Here is a 24,017-nt window from a genome sequence, read left to right as displayed (position 1 = left end):
CATAAGGCCACTCTCAATCTCATTGCCCATTTCAGCGGTTTATTTTCCCCTGTATTTAGTTAAATAACTAAGTAAAGAATAAGTTCAAAGCTTTAAAATAAGAACTTCATCCATTCATGACTCGCCAAAAATAACTCTAAGAAATCAACACAGCTGACATTTGACCTGAGAAATCTCCAAAATGAAAGTGAAAGGATCGCAGTCAACAAAGAGTAAGTAGCACAAACCAAGATTAGAAGGGGTCCCAGTTTGAAGGTTAGATTAAGATATAATATTCTGCAGTTATTCTACTTAAATTATACTATTCCAAGCACTCAACGATTGAAATCAATAGTTTTAGATAGTGATTTTCCAAATCAAAGTTCCATGTTTGTGTATGAAAATCACCGAGTATTGCATGAAAATGATTGATATATAGGGCCATTATCAATTATTCCCCATAAAATTGATGTCTTCAAAAAATCCTCCCAGCTCTATAAGCAAATAAGTTGCAAGATTGACAAGAACTCACAACAAAATAAATGTTTTGAAAGAGTTTCATGAGGCATATATTCGGCGACGAGCAACCTTTCATCCCCTTCGCAACAACATCCTAACAAATTCGCCAACCTCGGGCTCCGAAGGTTACCAACTTCCCTTGCTTCCTCCTAAAAATTCCAGTCAATCATTGCCATCCACAATCAATTTGCCTAAACCTTTCACCTAAACTGGATCTGTAATTCCTGCCCCCGAGAAAACAAATAAAGCTCCAAAGTTCTGAAGGAGGAAGAGAATTGCATGTACAAGGAAATAATTCTCGATGCATGAATTTGCTAAAAGAAAGTATGCATAGCAAAACATTGGTCAGATGATGAGGAAACGATGGTGAAGTTGATAAATTGCAATTAGGAAAGTAAATAGGAGTAATGATGAGGAAACGGTCACTGGAAACGGCCACTTTTATTGCCAATGAATGGGAAAACAATGCCAATTGAAGTTTGAAATTATGCATAGCAAAACATTGGTCAGATGATGAGGAAACGGTGAGGAAACGGTCACTTTTATTGCCAATGAATGGGAAAACAATGCAAACAATGTCAAGAATCCACACTTTTATAGGTATATAGAATAGATATAGATATAGATATAGATATATAGATATAGATAGATAGATATAGATATAGATATAGATATAGAATATAGATATGTTTCGGATAAACTAGGTGCAGTGTGCCATTGAATGAGGTGCAACAGCTAAGGGGAAATGAATCCAAGTTGTTTTTCCAATGGGCGCTTGGGGATTGAATTTAAGAATAATGTCGTTTATTTCCCCATACATCGAGAAATGTATGTGACTGTAGGACCTCGCATAAGACATAATATGGAGCATGATAGGTTTGGAATCCTGAAGCACCACCACGAACGCAACCGCCCGTCTGTCTGTGGTGTGGTAAGGCACCACCATCTTGTTCCTGCAGCCAACTCCGACTTGTCAGCTTAGTTATTTTAAGGAAAATCCATAAATCACATAAATTACTGGCCACTCCGTTCAACTCCTCTAATTACACATAAAATTGACTGCTCTATATATTCATTCTAATATTACAGAGCCCGTAGCCTATTAATACCCTTCATCGTGTGGGCTTTATAATTTATATTTTCTCTCTCAAATAGAAAATCAAAACCCAAAAATTATCATAAATTATATTACGAATATTTATTTAATAAAAAGCACCAAAATAACAATTTATACTTCAAATACGAAAGGGCATTTTAGACAACTTAGTCAATACTTTTTTTCTTTAATATTTAATTCACATCTTGGCCATTAAAAAATTAAAAATCCAAACATATATAATATATTAAATCAACCTCGAATCATTAATAAATTATGTCTAATTTTTATCATGATTTAACATTAAAAAATTGTAATGATAATTAATAAGGTTCTGAACACTGAATACTTATGGACAGTGTTCTAAAAAGCCCGCTTAAGATTGAAGCTCGACAAAAACGTCCCGTTTCGGAGAAAAGCGGTTAAACTATAGTTTGATTGAATTAAGTGTAATTAAAGCGTTTAATTAAGTGTGCTTAAACACAATTAATCGCATATATTTTTTTTTACATTTTTTTTACTTATTTTAATATAATAAATTAGATTTATAATTTAGATGTTTATTTTTTTAATTTTAATTATGATTAAGCATGTATGATAATGATTTGACAAATATTTAGTATTTTTTAATGTGGTCTAGTTGTAAAAACAAATAAAGATTGTAATTTTGAGATTTTTATGCTTCTATAAATATGATAATTAATGCATCAGACTTAAATTTATCCTATTTATGTATTATTTTATCTATTTATTGGTTTGAGATAATTACAATTATTCTAAAGATAAAAAACGTTTTTTTCACGAAAAAGCCAGTGCTAATCTCGCTTAAACTTGAAAAGCTTGGAGCTTCATATCCGCTTTTTGGGATGCTTCACACTTTTTAAAACCTTGTTTATGGACCTTTTACTAATTTTTAATAAAGGAGAAATAATAATACATAAAATACAAAACATAGAATAGACAAGAGAAAGAAGAATATGTGGATATAATTTAAAATGAAGGATATAAATTAATTTAATTTATAAGATAAAAATATCAAACATAGAGTGGCCCATAAGAAGATTGCAACTTGTTTTCTTCCGCAATAAATAAATTTTAATATTTTTGTTTCTTTTTATCATTAAATGAAAGGAACAATATATGATGAAATTTATGGGGGGTGTGTCACCACACAAACCACACCAAATCATATTTTTGTACAATTCTGATTACTTTTTAAATAATTTTCTTTAGTTAGAGAGAAATTTGTTATAATTGAGTTTCGAATCTGAAACTTTGTCATAAATTTGAGACTTTCACATCAAATGAGATACAAATTAAACAATCGGCCATCTCTATGGATTTGAAATGATAATAAATTGAAAATTTATACACGATGAAACTTCATCTCACGGGAACAAATTCATCTTTATCAAAATTTTTGAAATCTTTCATAATCCTAAGATAGATATTTTTCGCGAATATTAATATCACGAGTCAGGAAAAATAAACAAGTACAAAAAAAAAATCCTAAAACTAAAAAAAAAATCACCATAAATTCTTGATTACAACCACTAGGTTGTTTCCTCTATATTACTCATAGTTCATAATTATATTTTAAAAAGAAAACCAATATTCATGGGATGATATATGCAATATTAATAATTGTGGGGATATCAATTATAATAAGGTGGTTGGTTGAGGAGGGGTGAAACTGAGATTTTCTTTATACTGAAGAGTCGCTGTATCTCAAAAAGTTGCTATTAATATTAATAATAATATATTAAGAAAAGTGCACATAAAATTTGGAAACATGGACCATTTTTTTAAAAAATTAAATCCCAATTATTGGATTTTTTTTTTAAATGGTATCAAATATAATAAAATGGTAAAACGAATTTTAATGTCTTACAATAAAATGTTGTAATGTTAATAAAATTATAAAAAAATAATTTAAAACAAAACTCTAATTATAAGAAATTTCTTACTCAACTCATGTGGGAAAGAACAAACAAAAACTTAACAAGGTTTATTAAAATTTTAACTTTTCATGTTTTTGAAAAGATTTAAATATTTCTTATATTAAAAGTTTAAATCGTAAATGACTACCCAATATGATTAAATAAAATTAAAAGAAGCTATTTCAAAACATATTTAAAACAAACATATTCACTTTACATATTCAAATTTTTCTTAAATTGAACGAAGAAATTTTTATAATTGAATTTCAAACGTGAGACCTCGTTAAACTTGAAAGTCAGGTAAGTCATAGCCTACAAATCAATAGTATATATAAATAATTTTTCGATTTAGATTCGATGTTGTGCACAACACATCTGTTAGATCAAGTAGATCTCATGTGAGATCTATATGATCTAACGACTGTACAGTACACAACATCACAACACATCTGTTAGATCAAGTAGATCTCATGTGAGATCTATATGATCTAACGACTGTACAGTACACAACATCATGCTAATCACTGTAAAAAAAAAACATGGAGTAGGTCTCATGTGAGACCGTCTCACGGATCTTAATTTGTGAGACGAGTCAAACCTACCGATATTTACAATAAAAAGTAATACTTTTAGCATAAAAAAATAATATTTTTTCATGGATAACCTAAATAAAATATCTGTATCACAAATATGACCCGTAAGAACGTCTCACACAAGTTTTTGCCAAAAACATGTTACAATATCATGTTGTGCACTATACATTATCCAAATCGTTAATTTTTAGGGTAGCCTTGATGTCCAAAGAATGGCCAAGTGCATGAACATCCATTAGATGACAAAATTAACGCCCTTTTTTTGTAATTTTTTTTTTTTGTACTGTCCATTTCTTTAAAAGCCACCAATTAATGAGATCTTCTAGTTTCACCAGTGGTCCTATTTTTTTGGTGGTCCAACTTTCAAATTGGCCAGAACGAATGTCCTTTATATGTCATATGAAAACAAATCCTTGACCAATATCCAATAATCTTATTCATGAGGGAATTACATTTTTGTATGGTAACATTCTAGTTTTCGTTTTTAGACTTATTATAGATACATTCACAATTTTAGTCTACTAACTTAGATTTTTATTTTCCTTCCAATTTTTACGCTTTTTGAAATAGAGATCTCTATTTCAAAAAGCGTAAAAATTGGAACATCAGAGACCATCAGGGCTTCTATAATAGGCCTATTAAGATTTAGGAACTTAGTATCATTAACTTTAAATTTTCAATCTGATTGTTTTCTTTTCTTTCTCGTCACTCACCAGTCGACGTTTTCTTTTCTTTTCAGTATATATTTCTTTAATTTTTTTGGAAGATGATTGGTGTTTCATTCGAGCTGGTTGACACCTTGTTATCATTCATATTATTGAATATGCAGTTGGTCGGTTTGGTTATTCGGTTTTTTGGATGATTAAAACCGAAAACCAAACCGAAAAAGCCAATTTCATAAATCTTAAAACCATAATCGACCGAAAAATCGATAAAACCTAACCATGTAAACCGATTATTCGGTTCGGTCGATTTTTTCGATTTTTCGGGTTTTATGCACACCCCTACTTGAGTGGAAATGAGATAACATCACCATTGATTTTGTAACTGGATTTTCATCACATCCAAGAGGCCATAACATCATTTGGGTAATAATAGACCGTTTTACCAAATCAGCACATTTTATACATGTCCATAAAAATATAGAGTAGAAAAGTTTGTTAGTAATTCCAATCGTCATTCCGTCATTTTCTAGTTCCAAAACAAGACTCTGATGAAAAAAAAATACTAAGATCGAAAAAGTTCAAATTAATTTACTAATATTATAAATTGACTATCGTGACAAAAAATAAAAAAAAAAACATACAAACTATATGATGACAAATATAATTTTTTATATATTTTTTATGCGGAATATTTTCACCCATTTTCACAATCAATATTGTTACAAAAACCCAATTTTTTTGAAAAGGTAAAAATCCCATTTCCATAATCGACATTGTCATAAAAATGAACTTTTATTTTATTTCACATATGGAATCTAAATTTTTTGACACTTTATTATTATTATTTTGTCATATGTGTGACTTGTCGGGAGAAAATATTTAGTCTGCCACTTTTTCAGAAAAAGAAAATAAAAACGTTACTGCAAATACTTATTGAGATTTATTACATGCACATGTGTGCAATAATTAATTTTACAAAATATCGTACGAGTTCACATGCCCAATCCTAGATCTTGCCGTCAATCAATATATATGGATTTCAAATTGTAACACACTTGGTATAAAAATTTAAAATTTAAAATGAGTTTATATTGATATATGAATGATTTTTATAACAATTTGAATTAACAATTTTTTGTAAAATGAGGACAAACACAAAATAGTTGATATAAAAGTCCATCGTTCAGTTGCTTTACATTGGTTTGGGATCGAGACGTGACACAAATACCAAATAGTAAAGAAAATAATTTTTTCAATAATTAAAATTTGAGACATATATTATTCTATGAAATTGGGGTTTATTTGTTCACATTTACATATAAAATATTCCAAACATGATGTAAAAATTTATCCATTCTAATAATTTGAAATCTAAGTTTTAACACAAAACTTGCATGTGACCGTCTCACAAATCAATTCTGTCAGACAAATCTTCAACCCGACACAGTACATAAAGAAATATTATTTTTTTATTATAGATATAGACATAGTCAATCCATCTCACGAATCTCTCATAAAACCTACTCAAGTTTTAAATTTAAAATATCGACTCAAAAACAATATAAGGTGTCCCCGTCTATGACATTATAAGCAATACTATACCATGATGATAATAGACTTACGCAAGACAATTAAATTCATCGATCAATAAAATCTATACATATGATTCATTGTATCTAGACCGTGGTCCATATTTTGTTTGTCGTTTCATCGAAAATTATGGCATATGCAAGACCGGTCTTGTTGCTCAGTTAGTTTCATCCGTCGTCCCTTATCTCTATACTAGGGTTCGAATTTTTTCGGGCATGATTGAACTTGGTGTTTTGTAGTCGTGGCTAATTAAGACAAAAATCCCGCAGCCCCTCTAAGCTGGTGGCATGCAATTTTGCACATCAATTTGTGTGATCCTTATATGGCCTACGTTAGTTATCATATATTATGGATTATATTTAGCCAGTCATTAGAAAATCTCCTAACTTTTTTAGGGTGTATTTACATGACCATGGAGATGATTTTTTTAGAATTAGACGCAGACAATATAACTGTCTTCGACTAGATTCATCCTATCGATCGAACAATTAAGTCATAATTCATTGGTTGATTGTATCATTAACGATTTCTTTTGTTGGTACGAGGAACTTATTATGAATCCATGATTTCTGCTACTTCCGTTATTGCTGGTGGATTAGCCGTAGGGCTTGCTTCTATCGGACCTGGAGTTGGTCAAGGACTGCTGCTGGTCACTACTGGTCACTAAGAAAAAAAATTAAATTTCGACGTAATTATCTTCAGATATTATCATTTTTCTTGTTGAAAGGTGGTCAGAGTTCAAATCACTTGGCAGAAATTAAAGTTTGGACGTATTTATCTTTTGATACTGTTATTTTCTTGTTTAAAGAGTTGAGTTTCCGGAGCAAGATTAACCTGGAGGAACCCTATATGCTATCCGAGTAAATGATCGTCAACAAGAACGTTATAGTGCGTCGTAGATTCTTATCCAAAACTCGTATCATTTGAATTTTGATGATGCCATGTGAAATGCCAGAGCTCAAATGACTTGAGCCCGAGCTCGAGTGGCTCAGACAACAAAAAAAATAGTACTCGAACTCCATGGAGTGTGATTTTCTGGGGTTGAATGGTAAATTTTATTCAGAAAGAAGCTCTCAAATGTTTCGAATTTGAAAGCAAATTTATATGGATAAAATGTATTCCATAAACTGCTTGAATGGTCAAGGCTCAAAGTTCATTAAACTGAAAAGCCAAAAAAAGCAAGTACTTGTCATGGCAGTAAAGCATATATATTTTCCATTTTTTGGAAAATTATTCCTCCATTGATCATGCTGTAACATCATGAACTTTCAAATAAGAAATCAGATAACCCGAATAGATTCCATTAAAAGCGAAGAAGGCGGAGATCCATTCTGCCCCATTGAAGTAGTTGGAGCTGTGCCTGAAAGTGAAAGATCCAATTCAAGATGATCAGTTGCATCTGGAGAGTTCGAACTTTTCGACATACCCGAAAGCTCATCGGAGTTGAAGTTCATAGATTCACAAGCCCAAATGACATTTTTCTGGGAAGCATTGTGAAATGGATTCATGCAGTCCTCGTGAAATCCTCGACTCAATTTGGAGGAAGTTGCCTCCAAACCGGGCATCATGTTCAGTCTGATGCACTAAACTGATATCTCCGACCTACATCAATGTTGTACTAAAATGCAACATTAGAACTAATAATAATGACAGAAGATGTAGAACAAAAAGAAGTCGTATGTGTACGGGCTGTTAATTTTGAGCTCGTTTTACCATATCGAAAAGGCTAGAGCGTCGTTTTTTCTGGTTGATGCTGCCCTGTCGGAGAAAATACTTCTGAGCATGGCTAGCAACTTGAGTTGGAGTCCTGGAAGTCACAAAGTTTCTTGAAATCCCCCTCCAATCTCCTTTCCCGAGCTTCTCGAGTCCGAGTAGGAACATGCGATGTTCCTCTTCTGTCCATGGAACTCCTGACAAACCAAAATCAACAACCAAACATCAATGAAACATTAAAAAAGTCGAAAATTACCATACAATGTGATTTGAACCATCACTACGTACCTTTCTTTCTTTCGGGTGCTCGATCTAACGGGCCATCGGATTGGTAGCCAGTGGATGTCTTATCAGAATTCTCACTGATGGAAAACATCGACGAAGATAAGGAGGTTGAAGGAGATAAGGGCGATATAGAGGATAAGCAATCCAAACTAAGGCTTTTCTTGATACGAGTTGAAGAGACGGAGGAGATGTCAATTTGCACACCAAAAAGCCTAACTCCACCATTAGGCTCTTTGGAAGAGTTGTTGCAAGTTCTTGAATTGTGGCCAATATTCCCACAATGTGAGCATTTTCTGCCCATTTTCACCCGCATAACTTCAAAACTTTCGCTGTCGAAACACCGAAAACACTCGTAGAATGCACCCTAGGTGTTTATTTTGTGAGATAGAGAAGGAGGGAGGAAGGATACTACACTAGCTAGTGTGTGTGTGTGTGTGTATATATATATATAAGTTTACATGATTGGATAGATATTGTTTTATATTGGATATTTTTTTTTACCCAACTTGGATCCCACAATTTATAGCAACTAGAACCAAATCTCATCTCACTCTTTTATTGGTAAAAAAAGGTGTTGTATTCTTGCAAGGAAAAAAAATCATCTTTGACCTCGCATGTGATATAGTATTGGGTCATGTAGGTCATCAATGTTTAGTTGTAATCGAATAAAATCGGAGTATAAACATGACATCGATAATATCGATATTTTTTTTATGACGTGTGTCGACATCATCTAACGTAAGGCCAGCAATGACAAGTGCCAATATCATCAATGTTTGATACCTCAACGAAGAAAAGACGATGATGAAAAGAAAAACACATTTATTGGGCTAAGATTAAATTTAATTTTGACGAATTACATTAGCCATTAACAAAAATAGACAAAATTAATTACTAAGTGAATATTCAATTTTCACAATGTAAAATTCATCAAATAAATTAATGTGGATATCGATAGTCGAATGAGATTTTTAAGGTGTGGTTAGTTATCCAGGTGCTGGTTCAAATATAAGAATGTAAGACAAATTAAAACATTAGAAAATTCTCACGTGATATGTTGTTCTCTCATCGTGTTCACTTTTGTGCCCATGACACACACACACAAATATAATATATATATATATATATATATATATATATATATATATATATATATATATATATATATATATATATATATATATATATATTGTTCTCTCATCGTGTCCACTTTTGGAGAGTGGATGTTCGAGACACATGATTGGAGACGCAGAGTTAATATCATATCTGATCAAGTATTCAGGTCCCAAAATCAGTTTTGAAGACGCTTCACAAGGTAGAACCGTGAGTAAGGCTAAACTTATCATTGATAACATTATTATTGATGATATTCTACTTGTTGATAACCTGAAATATAATCTAATTAGCACCAGTCAGTTATTTGATCATAATTATTCGGTTGAGTTTAACAAACATATAGTTTTGATATATTGCTATCTCATTATATCCACTTCTGTGCTTACTAATGAGACGATACTTATCTATTGAATGTACAATTTTACATTCGATAGGCTATATATGATCAAACACTTAATGAAGTAATGAAAAATGCTGCAAAAATCCAAATACAGCTTGTTCAGTTGACGTAAAATTAAATATCTTATGATGTTAAAAGATTGGATACAAAATAGAGGTCAAAATTAAATATTTTATAATGTCTACGTTTTGATGATTAGTAAGTAAATGATAAAGAAAATGATTGTTGTAGGAATGTAATATATGATGTTATGTTTGGTATGATTTTTAATTGTAGGACAATTTTGAATTTTTTTATGAAAGGACAAAATTGCCTTTTCTTTTTTTTTTCTTCTTCCACTCCGACAGCGGCGGCAGCGACGGCGACGTTCCGGCAACGTCGGTGCGGCCAGCAATCAGCGGAGTCGACGGCTACCGGCCGGCCGGAAGTTATCGGTCGGTGGTCCGGCGTCGGCTGGTTCTCGGCGGCTGCCGGTGGCGGTCGGCCAGCGACGGTCGTGGCGGGAAGTGGTGGTGAGTTTGGATATAGGAGAAGGTTAAAATTGGAAAAATAGGAAGGATTAAGAGCTGGATAAATAATCCTAAGGGGTGAGGAGGTATTATTTTTATAAAGGCCCTAAAACTTCTTGCTTGAAAATTTGCGGAAATTTAAAAATTTTCTTTTTAAAAGAACTTAAATGGCCTTTCTCATAAAACCAATCGATGAATCAAGTTCAATGTTTAAAAATATAGCAGCGGAATAAAATAATTGTTTTCCAACAACAACAATTTAAAAAAATGTTTGACGACTGAATAAAATTAGTTTGCGGAATAAAATAAACACTGCTGTACTGAGGTCCTCGGGTGCCACTACTGCCGACCCAAGCTAGCTCACTGTTCCCCGCCCTCGGCCCTGGCCTCATCAGTACCTACAACAATCAAGTCTAGTGAGTCTAAAGACTCAGCATGCATATATCGCAGGTAACGAGTAAAATCTGAAGTAAAATATGCATGGGATAAAATATCATGCCATGAGACATGCTGAAAATAATCTGTACTGAGCAATTATAATACGTGCATGCTGAACTGATAATCACAGTAAAAATAATTGCTCCTTGGAGCCTGCACTGAAATAACTGATAAAACTTTTCTGTTGAGATTATGTTTTACGCCTGTGGCCACTGCACTAAGCTGAACTGATCGGTAACTGACTACCGGGGAGCCTGAAACTGAGCTGGCGGTCACTGAAGACCCGATGGTACCAACCTGAACTGAGCGGTCACTGAAGACCCGATGGTACCAACCTGAACTGAGCGGTCACTGGCGACCGTATAAATAATGCTCCCACATAGTGAATGAACCACAAGCCATATCGCATAAATCTCAAAAATAATCATTTTCTATTTTCATGCACGTAAAATAATTAACTGACGATAATGAAAATATCCTGAAATTTTACCAACTGGAATGGATCGTCCCCAGGCTCGCTGCAACCTAAAAATGCCATGAAAATATGCAATGGTTTTTCTTAGGCAAATTTATGCAATTAAATTTCTAAAATGCGACAACTACGTCTAACGACCTCGTATTTAATCATGACTTTAAACCAACCCGAACCAACACTGAACCAACGTGACGTCATGATTAAAATACGCTTAAAATTATGAATTTATGCTCCTAAAATTATGAGGGTCGAAATCTAGGTGAAATGGAGGCCAAAACATGAAACGCTCTTTCGAGAGTCAATTTGGCACATCGCACCGTAAATTCTCGAACGACCTCAAAAATGATCCGAATCACGAACGGTCAAAAACATGACCTTCCTAACTCAATGGGGCACTGTCCAGTCCAAGGCCATAGGCTAAAAGCCAACCAAGAACTCAGACGAGCCCTCGCACCGGCACAGCAACCTGCTGTCAAAAAAAATCCAGCAGCTGTGTAGTGCGTAGTGTCTTGCTTTGATCGATGTCTTGCGTCGTTCCAGTGGCCATTAATTTACCGTGGCACGACCTAGACATCTTGGGGTGTGGTATGGACCGTGGCTAAGGGCACAAGGCCGAACCAGATCCACACCAAGCCACAAAACGAAACGCAATCCTGCTGTCAAAAATGAAGGGGCGAGAAGGGGAGGGGCTGTTGTGATGTTTTATTTAAAAACCGAGGAGCCATGGACCGAGCCACCAAAAGGGCGACTTAGTCACGTCTTAGACATGCTAGGGAAGTGATCCAACCATGGCTATGAGCCCTAGGGCAGCCGAGACCAGATCCAATCCCACATGCCAGCACACTGAAAAACTGAAGCACAAAATGGCAGCAATGGGGAGTTGCTGTCATCTCGTTTTCTAGGCAGCAAGGGGGCTGAAAGACTGGACCAAAGTGGTCTTAATACATCCTACTACATGCCTAGATGCAGCCTTGGAAGCCTGGAGTCGAACCATTCCCTGAAACTCACAAAAACAATAAAACCGTGAAGAGCATCAAGGAAGTCAAGAAAATTCTGCACCAATTTTTTTTTCGAAAATGCTTGCTGTCAAGATAAATCTGTTTCCTGCTGTAAAAATCGAGACCATTTGATGCTATAAAATAATATAGGACTTGATTGAGGTTTAGAAAAGAATATAGACATGCCTGGTTCGTTTTTGAAAGAAAACGAAAAGAAGGACGACGACGCGACGCGGAGGTGGAGTGGCTTCTCTTTTCTACCTTCTTTTCTCTCTTGGTGCACACGATTTTCTCCCTAAGAATACTACTGAAAACTCACGGTTTTTCTACTGAAATGGCTGCTGATTTTCGAGATTTGGGAGAGGGGAGAGTGATCTAGATAATGGGGAGGATAGGTGCAAGATATAAGGGATCTCAAGACTAAGTCTCCAACTTTGAAATCTTGTTTGATATCAATATTGTTGGGGTGCTTCTAGAAATATAAGTGGCCGATTTTTCCTTTGGTTATTCTAGCCTAGGAAAGGCTCTACTAATTAATTAAAATGGTACACCCAAAAAATCCTAGACTAAATTACTAATTAAAATCAAAGGTGAGATAATGAGGAATCATTTCTATCTTCTAGTTGTGAGATAAAGGGAAAATGTTTGATATCAAAACTTTTGATGGGATAAAATGGTGCACTTGGTCGAATATGAGTCTAGGTGCAAGGGAAAGAATGGCTTAATTAAATTATTTGGTAGAGATTTAAAAGTTGAGGGAAAATAATTATCTAGAAAAAGTTTAAGGGGATAAAGAAAGGATACCAAACTTGAGAGTTGATAATTAATTTAAACTAAGGGGTGAAGTGGCCGAAAATTTGAGGATAAATGGGGAGGGAAAATATTTTCTTAAACCTTGAATTTAAATCTCTAGTGTTTAATTTACCCGATAAATATTTTATGGAATTAAGAAACTAATTATCTAACTTATTTACTATTCTATCTCAACTTAATTAGATAATCCCATAAACTTTATTTTACACTAAAATCATCACTTGTTAATTAGCTTAAATAAATTCTAGTAATATTTCCCCAAATATTAAAATTTATTTCTATGCTCCAACTCCGGTCCGGCCTCACTGAATTTACTGAAAAGCTGAAAATCAAGCTACTGAACTGAAATAATAAAATAATTAACTTCAAAGAAATGCATTAAAATAAACATGCACTGAAGTCAATTAGATTTCAAAATAATAGAATTATGCATGGCTTGTACGCAGTCTAAATTCCGGGTTCTACAATCCTTCCCCCCTTAAAAGAAATTTCGTCCTCGAAATTAGAACTCACCGAATAACTCGGGGTATCGATCTCTCATCTCCGGCTCAGACTCCCACGTAGCTTCCTCCTCTGAATGGTTGAGCCATTTGACTTTGACTCGCTTAACAAGCTTGTTCCGAAGCTTCTTCTCCTGTCTTTCTAGGATCTGCACAGGTCTCTCCTCATAAGATAGGTTCGGAGTAAGCTGCAACGGCTCAAAATTCAGCACATGCGAAGGGTTCGCCATGTACTTTCTCAGCATGGAGACGTGAAAGACATTGTGTACTCCGGCCAGATTCGGCGGAAGAGCCACACGATACGCTAGCGTCCCAACTCTGTCGAGGATCTCAAACGGTCCAATAAATCTCGGACTGAGCTTCCCTTTCTTGCCAAATCTCATGACACCCTTCATAGGTGCCACTTTCACGAAGACATGATCGCCCACTGCAAACTCTAAGTCTCTCCTCCGCTGATCGGCATAACTCTTCTGCCGGCTCTGAGCAGTCCTCATCCTATCACGGATCTTGGCTACTACCTCTGCTGCCTGCTGAACAATATCTGGACCCAACTCTGCTCTCTCTCCTACCTCATCCCAATGAACAGGAGATCGACACTTGCGTCCATACAGCGCTTCATACGGAGCCATACCAATAGAAGACTGGAAGCTGTTATTATAAGTGAACTCAACCAATGGTAAGTTCGACTCCCAACTCCCTGAGAAATCAATGACGCAAGCGCGAAGAAGATCCTCCAAAATCTGAATAACTCGCTCCGACTGCCCATCTGTCTGCGGATGAAAGGCTGTACTAAACAGCAACTTCGTACCCAAAGTCGAATGCAAACTCTTCCAGAATGAGGAAGTAAATCTGGGATCTCTATCGGATACGATCGAAACTGGAATACCATGGAGTCGGACTATCTCCCGGTTATACAACTCTGCATACTGAACCATGGTGAAAGTCGTCTTAATAGGCAAGAAGTGCGCTGATTTGGTAAGACGATCTACAATCACCCAAATGGCATTCGACCCTCTGGCTGACCTCGGCAATCCGGTTACAAAGTCCATGGTAATGTTCTCCCACTTCCACTCGGGAATAGGAAGAGGCTTGAGCAATCCTGCTGGTCTCTGATGCTCGGCCTTCACTAACTGACAGGTTAGACACTCGGACACAAATCGTCTGATGTCCTTCTTCATACCCGGCCACCAATACAATAACTGCAGATCTTTGTACATCTTCGTACTCCCAGGGTGAATGGAGTACGGGGACGTATGGGCCTCCGATAAGATGTCTGCTCGGATAGAATCACTGCTAGGAACCCATATCCTATCTCGGTATCTCACAATACCGTCGCTGACTGAATACAAGACACTGCCCTTGGCTTCATCCCTCTTCTTCCACTGTGCCAACTGCTCATCTGTGGCCTGACCACTGCGAATACGGTCCAAAAGGGAAGACTGAATGGTCAAGGTAGATAGACGAGGAACTCTACCTCGCGGATAAGTCTCCAGATCAAACCTCTGCATCTCAATCTGAAGAGGTTTCTGCATCGTCAAATGAGCCATCACTGCGACTTTCCTGCTCAAAGCATCCGCAACTACATTAGCTTTACCCGGGTGGTAGCTAATGTCACAATCATAGTCCTTCACAAGCTCCAACCAACGCCTCTGACGCATGTTCAGCTCCTTCTGTGTAAAGAAATACTTGAGGCTCTTATGGTCGGTGAAGATCTGGCATTTCTCTCCATACAGATAGTGCCTCCAAATCTTCAAAGCAAAGACTACTGCTGCTAACTCCAGATCATGGGTAGGGTAGTTCTTCTCGTGGATTTTCAACTGTCGAGAAGCATATGCTATCACTCTCCCATGCTGCATCAGAACTGCTCCTAAACCAAGCTTCGAAGCATCGGTATAAAGGACAAAATCACCGGATCCTGACGGTACGGCCAAAACGGGTGCTGAGGTAAGAGCTTGCTTCAAGGTATCGAAGCTCTTCTGGCATTCCTCGCTCCACACAAATTTCACATTCTTCTTGGTCAGTGCTGTGAGTGGAACGGCAATGGAGGAAAATCCCTGAATGAATTTCCTGTAGTATCCTGCTAGCCCAAGAAAACTGCGGATCTCGGATGCATTCTGAGGCACAACCCAATCTCTGACTGCTGCAACTTTTGCGGGGTCTACCTCAATACCATTGCTAGAAACGATGTGGCCCAAGAACGCCACCTTCTCTAACCAGAATTCGCACTTACTGAACTTTGCGAATAATTTGTGTTTCTGCAATGTCTGCAACACTGTGGTCAGATGCCTGCTGTGCTCCTCCCGACTCTTGGAGTAGACGAGAATGTCGTCTATGAAAACTATCACAAACTGGTCGAGGTACGGCTGAAATACGCGATTCATGAGATCCATGAAGATCGCTGGCGCATTCGTCAGACCGAATGGCATCACAAGGAACTCGTAGTGGCCATAACGAGTCCTGAAAGCTGTCTTTGAAACATCAGCATCTCTCACTCTCAACTGATGATAACCAGAACGCAGATCTATCTTGGAGAAAATCGAAGCTCCCTGCAACTGGTCAAACAGATCCTCGATCCTCGGCAGTGGGTATTTGTTCTTAACTGTAACCCTGTTCAACTCCCGATAGTCAATGCAAAGCCTCATCGAGCCATCCTTCTTCTTAACAAACAAGACCGGCGCGCCCCATGGAGAAAAGCTCGGGCGAATGAACTCCTTGTCCAGAAGTTCCTGAATCTGCTTCCTAAGCTCTGCCATCTCTGTCGGTGCTAGTCGGTACGGCGCTTTGGATATCGGAGCCGTACCTGGCATAAGCTCAATAGAAAACTCCACCTCTCTCTCAGGTGGCATACCAGAGACGTCCTCGGGAAAAACGTCTAAGAAATCTCTGACGATCGGAACATCTGAGGCTGACTGGCTGGGTTCCTCGGGGACAGCTAAAAAGGTCGCTAGAAATGCCCGACACCCTCTATGCATGAGTTTCCTAGCCTGAACATATGGAATAATGCGCGGTAGCGAAAAGTACCTGTCAGGCTCAAATAAGAACTGCTCCATTCCAGGCGGTCGGACAAGAACAGATCTCCGCTGGAAGTCTATCAACACTCTGTTCTTCAGTAGCCAATCCATCCCTAGGATGATGTCGAATTCCGGCATCGGTAGCACAATCAGATCCGCATATACAAGCTTACCGTGCAGCTCAAGGTCTATATCTCGGATAACATTGGTGGCTGCCATCTCCTCGCCTGACGGCAACACTACTGAAAAGGCTATGTCTAGCCCAATGGTCTTGATCTTCAGAAAGTTTGCAAAGACCTCCGATATAAACGAGTGAGTGGCCCCTGAATCTATCAAGGCCTTGGTAGCTTTGCCGGCTATGAAAATTCTCCCTGAAAGTTCGGAAAACTAAGCAGAACCCAAAGATCATAGGAGCTAAGCTTATAGGCATGCAAAGGTCAAAGTTCTTCTAACTAAGTCTCGAACATAATACTAAGTAGAGCATGCAACCCTATTGCAATTCTAAGTTCAAATCTAAATCCCGATTCCCAAAATACGGAAATTCAGTGATAACTTAAAGTTTAAAGATACCTGTCAACAACATGGTCTCAGGGTTGGTTTCCGCGGCATGGAGAGCGAAAACTCGGCCCTGAGTAGGCAGATTCCTCTGAGGGCAATGTGGCAACATGTGGTCTGGACTGCCACACTTAAAACACTTTCCTGAGCCAGCCATGCATGCTCCAGGATGGCGGCGAGAGCACCTCGGACAGACTGGGTACTCCTGAGTCCTCGGGGCTGGGCGTCCCCGCTGCTGCTGCTGCTGGTGGGGCCCTCTGTTCCTAGGCGGTCCATTGAATGGCCTCTTATGCTGCTGCTGATGCTGATGAGGAGGAGGGCGGTGGGGTACCTGGATTGGGCGCTTGCCCTGGCGGTCTCTCTCGATGTCCCGCTGATCCTGCTCAGCGGCTAAAGCTTTGGAGACTGCGATCTCATAAGTGGCAGGGTCAGATACCCTAACATCCCGGCGCAAGATCGGCCGAAGTCCCACCAGAAAGTGCATCAACTTCGCTCTGGCATCATTCGCGATCAGGGGCACAAAGTGACAACCCCTCTCGAACTTACGGATAAACTCCGTAACCGACATATCCCCCTGCCTCAGACTCATGAACTCTGTGGTCAGTTTGGTGCGAACCTCCTCGGTAAAATACTTGGAGTAGAAAACCTCCGTAAAGCGGGTCCAAGAAAGTGTAGCCAAAGTCAAGGCTACCGAAGCTCCTTCCCACCATAAGCGGGCGTCTCCAGTAAATAAATAGGTCGCACATCGAACTCGGTCGGCGTCTCCCAGCTCCATGAAATCAAAGATAACCTCGAGGGACTTGATCCATCCCTCGGCAACCATGGGGTCAGATGTCCCGGAGAATTCCTTTGGGCGCATCTTCATAAATCGCTCATAGACGGCCTCGGGCCCTGTCGGCCTAGTCACCACAGCATTGTTCCCCGCAAACTGTGCGAAGAACTGTGTCATCCCAGCTAACATCTGGGCATTCATGTCCGGTGGGGGTGGAGGTGGAGGAGGAGGAGGAGGAGGAGGTGGTGGAGGAGGAGGTGGAGGTGCCTGCCTCTCCTGACTCTGATCAAACTCGTTCTCAAGACGGTACGCACGGCCCCCTCTCGGGCGTCCTACTTGGCGTCTAGGAGGCATACTGTTCCAAACATAACCCATACGTAACTAACATGCATAATTCCATAATTTATTATAACTGAATACTGAAATACTGAATGTCTGGAAGCATGCTGACAAAATAAATTCATGCTTTAAATAATTGCTGAACAAAATGCTGAACTGAAAACTTACAGACCGAAGACGTGGCTTCGTGAGCTTCTCGCAGTCAGTAGTAGTGAAACCCTATACAGAACCACCGCTCTGATACCAATTATAAAGGCCCTAAAACTTCTTGCTTGAAAATTTGCGGAAATTTAAAAATTTTCTTTTTAAAAGAACTTAAATGGCCTTTCTCATAAAACCAATCGATGAATCAAGTTCAATGTTTAAAAATATAGCAGCGGAATAAAATAATTGTTTTCCAACAACAACAATTTAAAAAATGTTTGACGACTGAATAAAATTAGTTTGCGGAATAAAATAAACACTGCTGTACTGAGGTCCTCGGGTGCCACTACTGCCGACCCAAGCTAGCTCACTGTTCCCCGCCCTCGGCCCTGGCCTCATCAGTACCTACAACAATCAAGTCTAGTGAGTCTAAAGACTCAGCATGCATATATCGCAGGTAACGAGTAAAATCTGAAGTAAAATATGCATGGGATAAAATATCATGCCATGAGACATGCTGAAAATAATCTGTACTGAGCAATTATAATACGTGCATGCTGAACTGATAATCACAGTAAAAATAATTGCTCCTTGGAGCCTGCACTGAAATAACTGATAAAACTTTTCTGTTGAGATTATGTTTTACGCCTGTGGCCACTGCACTAAGCTGAACTGATCGGTAACTGACTACCGGGGAGCCTGAAACTGAGCTGGCGGTCACTGAAGACCCGATGGTACCAACCTGAACTGAGCGGTCACTGAAGACCCGATGGTACCAACCTGAACTGAGCGGTCACTGGCGACCGTATAAATAATGCTCCCACATAGTGAATGAACCACAAGCCATATCGCATAAATCTCAAAAATAATCATTTTCTATTTTCATGCACGTAAAATAATTAACTGACGATAATGAAAATATCCTGAAATTTTACCAACTGGAATGGATCGTCCCCAGGCTCGCTGCAACCTAAAAATGCCATGAAAATATGCAATGGTTTTTCTTAGGCAAATTTATGCAATTAAATTTCTAAAATGCGACAACTACGTCTAACGACCTCGTATTTAATCATGACTTTAAACCAACCCGAACCAACACTGAACCAACGTGACGTCATGATTAAAATACGCTTAAAATTATGAATTTATGCTCCTAAAATTATGAGGGTCGAAATCTAGGTGAAATGGAGGCCAAAACATGAAACGCTCTTTCGAGAGTCAATTTGGCACATCGCACCGTAAATTCTCGAACGACCTCAAAAATGATCCGAATCACGAACGGTCAAAAACATGACCTTCCTAACTCAATGGGGCACTGTCCAGTCCAAGGCCATAGGCTAAAAGCCAACCAAGAACTCAGACGAGCCCTCGCACCGGCACAGCAACCTGCTGTCAAAAAAATCCAGCAGCTGTGTAGTGCGTAGTGTCTTGCTTTGATCGATGTCTTGCGTCGTTCCAGTGGCCATTAATTTACCGTGGCACGACCTAGACATCTTGGGGTGTGGTATGGACCGTGGCTAAGGGCACAAGGCCGAACCAGATCCACACCAAGCCACAAAACGAAACGCAATCCTGCTGTCAAAAATGAAGGGGCGAGAAGGGGAGGGGCTGTTGTGATGTTTTATTTAAAAACCGAGGAGCCATGGACCGAGCCACCAAAAGGGCGACTTAGTCACGTCTTAGACATGCTAGGGAAGTGATCCAACCATGGCTATGAGCCCTAGGGCAGCCGAGACCAGATCCAATCCCACATGACAGCACACTGAAAAACTGAAGCACAAAATGGCAGCAATGGGGAGTTGCTGTCATCTCGTTTTCTAGGCAGCAAGGGGGCTGAAAGACTGGACCAAAGTGGTCTTAATACATCCTACTACATGCCTAGATGCAGCCTTGGAAGCCTGGAGTCGAACCATTCCCTGAAACTCACAAAAACAATACAACCGTGAAGAGCATCAAGGAAGTCAAGAAAATTCTGCACCAATTTTTTTTTCGAAAATGCTTGCTGTCAAGATAAATCTGTTTCCTGCTGTAAAAATCGAGACCATTTGATGCTATAAAATAATATAGGACTTGATTGAGGTTTAGAAAAGAATATAGACATGCCTGGTTCGTTTTTGAAAGAAAACGAAAAGAAGGACGACGACGCGACGCGGAGGTGGAGTGGCTTCTCTTTTCTACCTTCTTTTCTCTCTTGGTGCACACGATTTTCTCCCTAAGAATACTACTGAAAACTCACGGTTTTTCTACTGAAATGGCTGCTGATTTTCGAGATTTGGGAGAGGGGAGAGTGATCTAGATAATGGGGAGGATAGGTGCAAGATATAAGGGATCTCAAGACTAAGTCTCCAACTTTGAAATCTTGTTTGATATCAATATTGTTGGGGTGCTTCTAGAATATAAGTGGCCGATTTTTCCTTTGGTTATTCTAGCCTAGGAAAGGCTCTACTAATTAATTAAAATGGTACACCCAAAAAATCCTAGACTAAATTACTAATTAAAATCAAAGGTGAGATAATGAGGAATCATTTCTATCTTCTAGTTGTGAGATAAAGGGAAAATGTTTGATATCAAAACTTTTGATGGGATAAAATGGTGCACTTGGTCGAATATGAGTCTAGGTGCAAGGGAAAGAATGGCTTAATTAAATTATTTGGTAGAGATTTAAAAGTTGAGGGAAAATAATTATCTAGAAAAAGTTTAAGGGGATAAAGAAAGGATACCAAACTTGAGAGTTGATAATTAATTTAAACTAAGGGGTGAAGTGGCCGAAAATTTGAGGATAAATGGGGAGGGAAAATATTTTCTTAAACCTTGAATTTAAATCTCTAGTGTTTAATTTACCCGATAAATATTTTATGGAATTAAGAAACTAATTATCTAACTTATTTACTATTCTATCTCAACTTAATTAGATAATCCCATAAACTTTATTTTACACTAAAATCATCACTTGTTAATTAGCTTAAATAAATTCTAGTAATATTTCCCCAAATATTAAAATTTATTTCTATGCTCCAACTCCGGTCCGGCCTCACTGAATTTACTGAAAAGCTGAAAATCAAGCTACTGAACTGAAATAATAAAATAATTAACTTCAAAGAAATGCATTAAAATAAACATGCACTGAAGTCAATTAGATTTCAAAATAATAGAATTATGCATGGCTTGTACGCAGTCTAAATTCCGGGTTCTACAATTTTAATCCACCTAATATAATCTAATCATTCATAGAGGTATTGACTTGGTTAAATAATCACGCGTACCAAACGAAGAATAAGGTGGGTTAAAAAAAATAAACCCACCTTATTACCCCTACCAAACATTCCCTTAGAGTGTTAAAGCGTTTGACAAATTAAGAAATAAAAAATTACAGACGTAAAACAACAACAAAATGATTCATTCAAAAAATAGATAACCTTTTTTGGGTGTTTAATAATTAAAGGTGTTCCTTCAAATGATTTTTCTAACTATTAAAGATAAGCAGCCATGTGTTTCGCTTATCGTTTTATCCGAAATTTATGTATAATCCAATTGGTATGCACACACAAACATTAGTGTGTGCATATATACCAATTTACAAAAATATGTTTTTATAATATTTTTATTAAATAAAAAGAATATTGTGTAAGTTGGAAGATATTTTTGGTTTTTATCAAAAAACATGTGTGAATATATATATACACACACATATATATTATATTTATATCTATCTATCTATACATATTATAAAAGTGTGAATCAAGGTCAAAGTTTTCTATTGTGCATTGTCAACTTTGTCCTTAGTTTGTACATACAGGAAAAATTTAGTGAGGATGTTTTTGTCAAATCAGTTATCATGATAAGGACAAAATTGGCAAACTACATTTATGCTAGATAATGATCAAGTTGCCAAAAAAACTGAAACTTTAAAATTCTTTTATTTTTATTTTCTTATAGATGAGTTGAACAAACTTTTTTCACAAAAAATATTAATTTGAAAAGAATGAAATACAAAAGTATATTAGTTTTATTTATTTATAGATAAAGTGAAAAAGAATTTTTTCACTAAAAGTTATTTTTTAGAAGATTAAAATAACAAAAGTCTTTTGTTTTATTTTTTTGTAAATAAAGTGAAAATATTTTTTCCACAAAAACTTAATTTGTATAACGATATGATGTTAAATATCTTTTATTTTACGTTCATTAAGATTAATTTTTTTTAAAATGAAGAATTAAACTAATGAAGCCAAATAATTAAACTAATTTTGTTTTGGTTTTAACAAGGTTAGTGTCATGAAGAAAGTTCGATATTTAATTACATTTACAAAATTATACAAGAATTATCAGATATAATCCTAATAAATATTTCATTGATATTTATTTTATCTATATTTCTTTATGAAAAATAAAGTTAACTAATATTGTTCAAAGCCTTGGTTTATTATGAAAATTCAACGATATAAGATTGAATAATATATTTGTATTAATTTTTGTTGGGTGCAATAATTATCCCTACTTGGTAGAGCGATCGAACCATGGTACTTGAGCTGCTGTGTGGTTTAAAATATTTGAGTTGCACAATTACTACTAGCTATAGCTTTTGGTAAAGCGGCAAGCATTCGGTCCTACAATTTGGTATCAGAGCCAAGGTAACGAGTTCGATTCTCATTGATTGCAAGGAGTGCAATTATTGGGAGGGAGATTGTTGGGTACAATAATTGTCCCTGCTTGGTAGAGCGATCGAACCGTGGTGCTTGAGCTGCTGTGCGGTTTAAAAAATTTGAGTTGCACCATTACTACTAGCTATAGCTTTTGGTAAAGAGGTAAGCGTTCGGTCCTACAATTTTAACTATATTTTCCTCTTTTTAAAGACTAGAAACTATAACAATTATTTTATGAGAGATTCTTGCAATTAACAAATGATTATTTTTATAAGAGATATATATTGACAAATCTAAATTTTTAAAATTATAATAAATAAATTTTTTTATAAAATTTATTCATTAGCAATACTCACTACTTCTCCATAGACAAAGTCAAAGTTGTTTGGTTTTTATTTACTTGCAGATGAAGTGAACAAATGTTTTTCACAAAAATATTTGTTTGAATGTGATTTATTTTATTTTGTAGATTTATAATCTTTTGAATGATTTTATATATGCAAGAAGTTTATCTTTAATTTGGTGAGGATGTTTTTGTAAAATCAATTATTATGATGATGTCAAGATTATCAATCTATGTATACTAGGCAAGGATCAAGTTGCCAAGAAGATGGAAACTCAAAAATTCTTTGGTTTTTGTTTTCTTGTAGATGAATTGAACATATTTTTTTCCGCAAAATATTAATTTGAGAATATTGAAATACAAAAAATCATTGGTTTTATTTGTTTATAGATGAAGCCAAAATAAATTTTTCCCAAAAAAATTAGTTTGTACAATATTGAAATACCAAAATTCTTTTGTTTTATTTGGTTGTAAATATAGTGAATTTTTTCCAAAAAAAAAAAACATAATTTGTGTAATTATGACATGATATTAAATATCCTCTATTTTGCATTAACTGAGAATAATTAATTTAAAACGACGAA

At 36.7% G+C, this 24,017-nt stretch overlaps 1 protein-coding gene across 3 annotated transcripts; it reads right to left on the bottom strand.

Annotated features, from left to right (window-relative positions):
• Nucleotides 1-7,568: 7,568 nt before the first annotated feature.
• Nucleotides 7,569-8,820, bottom strand: LOC140818619 (transcription factor MYBS3-like). Of its 3 annotated transcripts, XM_073178646.1 has the most exons (4): nucleotides 8,384-8,820; nucleotides 8,096-8,292; nucleotides 7,809-7,984; nucleotides 7,569-7,742 (listed from the first exon to the last, which is right to left on the bottom strand). In XM_073178646.1, exons 1-3 carry the CDS (start codon nucleotides 8,691-8,693, stop codon nucleotides 7,841-7,843), a joined length of 651 nt encoding a protein of 216 aa, XP_073034747.1. In that variant the 5' UTR covers nucleotides 8,694-8,820; the 3' UTR covers nucleotides 7,569-7,742; nucleotides 7,809-7,840. The 3 variants fall into 3 exon arrangements, with proteins under 3 accessions (XP_073034747.1, XP_073034748.1, XP_073034746.1); XM_073178647.1 differs by having other exon boundaries at nucleotides 7,569-8,000; XM_073178645.1 differs by having other exon boundaries at nucleotides 7,569-7,984.
• Between the last annotated feature and the right edge of the window lie 15,197 nt (nucleotides 8,821-24,017).

The sequence above is a fragment of the Primulina eburnea genome, chromosome 17 (assembly GCF_022965805.1).
Source record: "Primulina eburnea isolate SZY01 chromosome 17, ASM2296580v1, whole genome shotgun sequence".
Taxonomy (NCBI): Eukaryota; Viridiplantae; Streptophyta; class Magnoliopsida; order Lamiales; family Gesneriaceae; genus Primulina; species Primulina eburnea.
The sequence above is the reverse complement of the archived record's forward strand: the minus strand, read 5'-3'. Positions and strand labels throughout refer to the sequence as shown.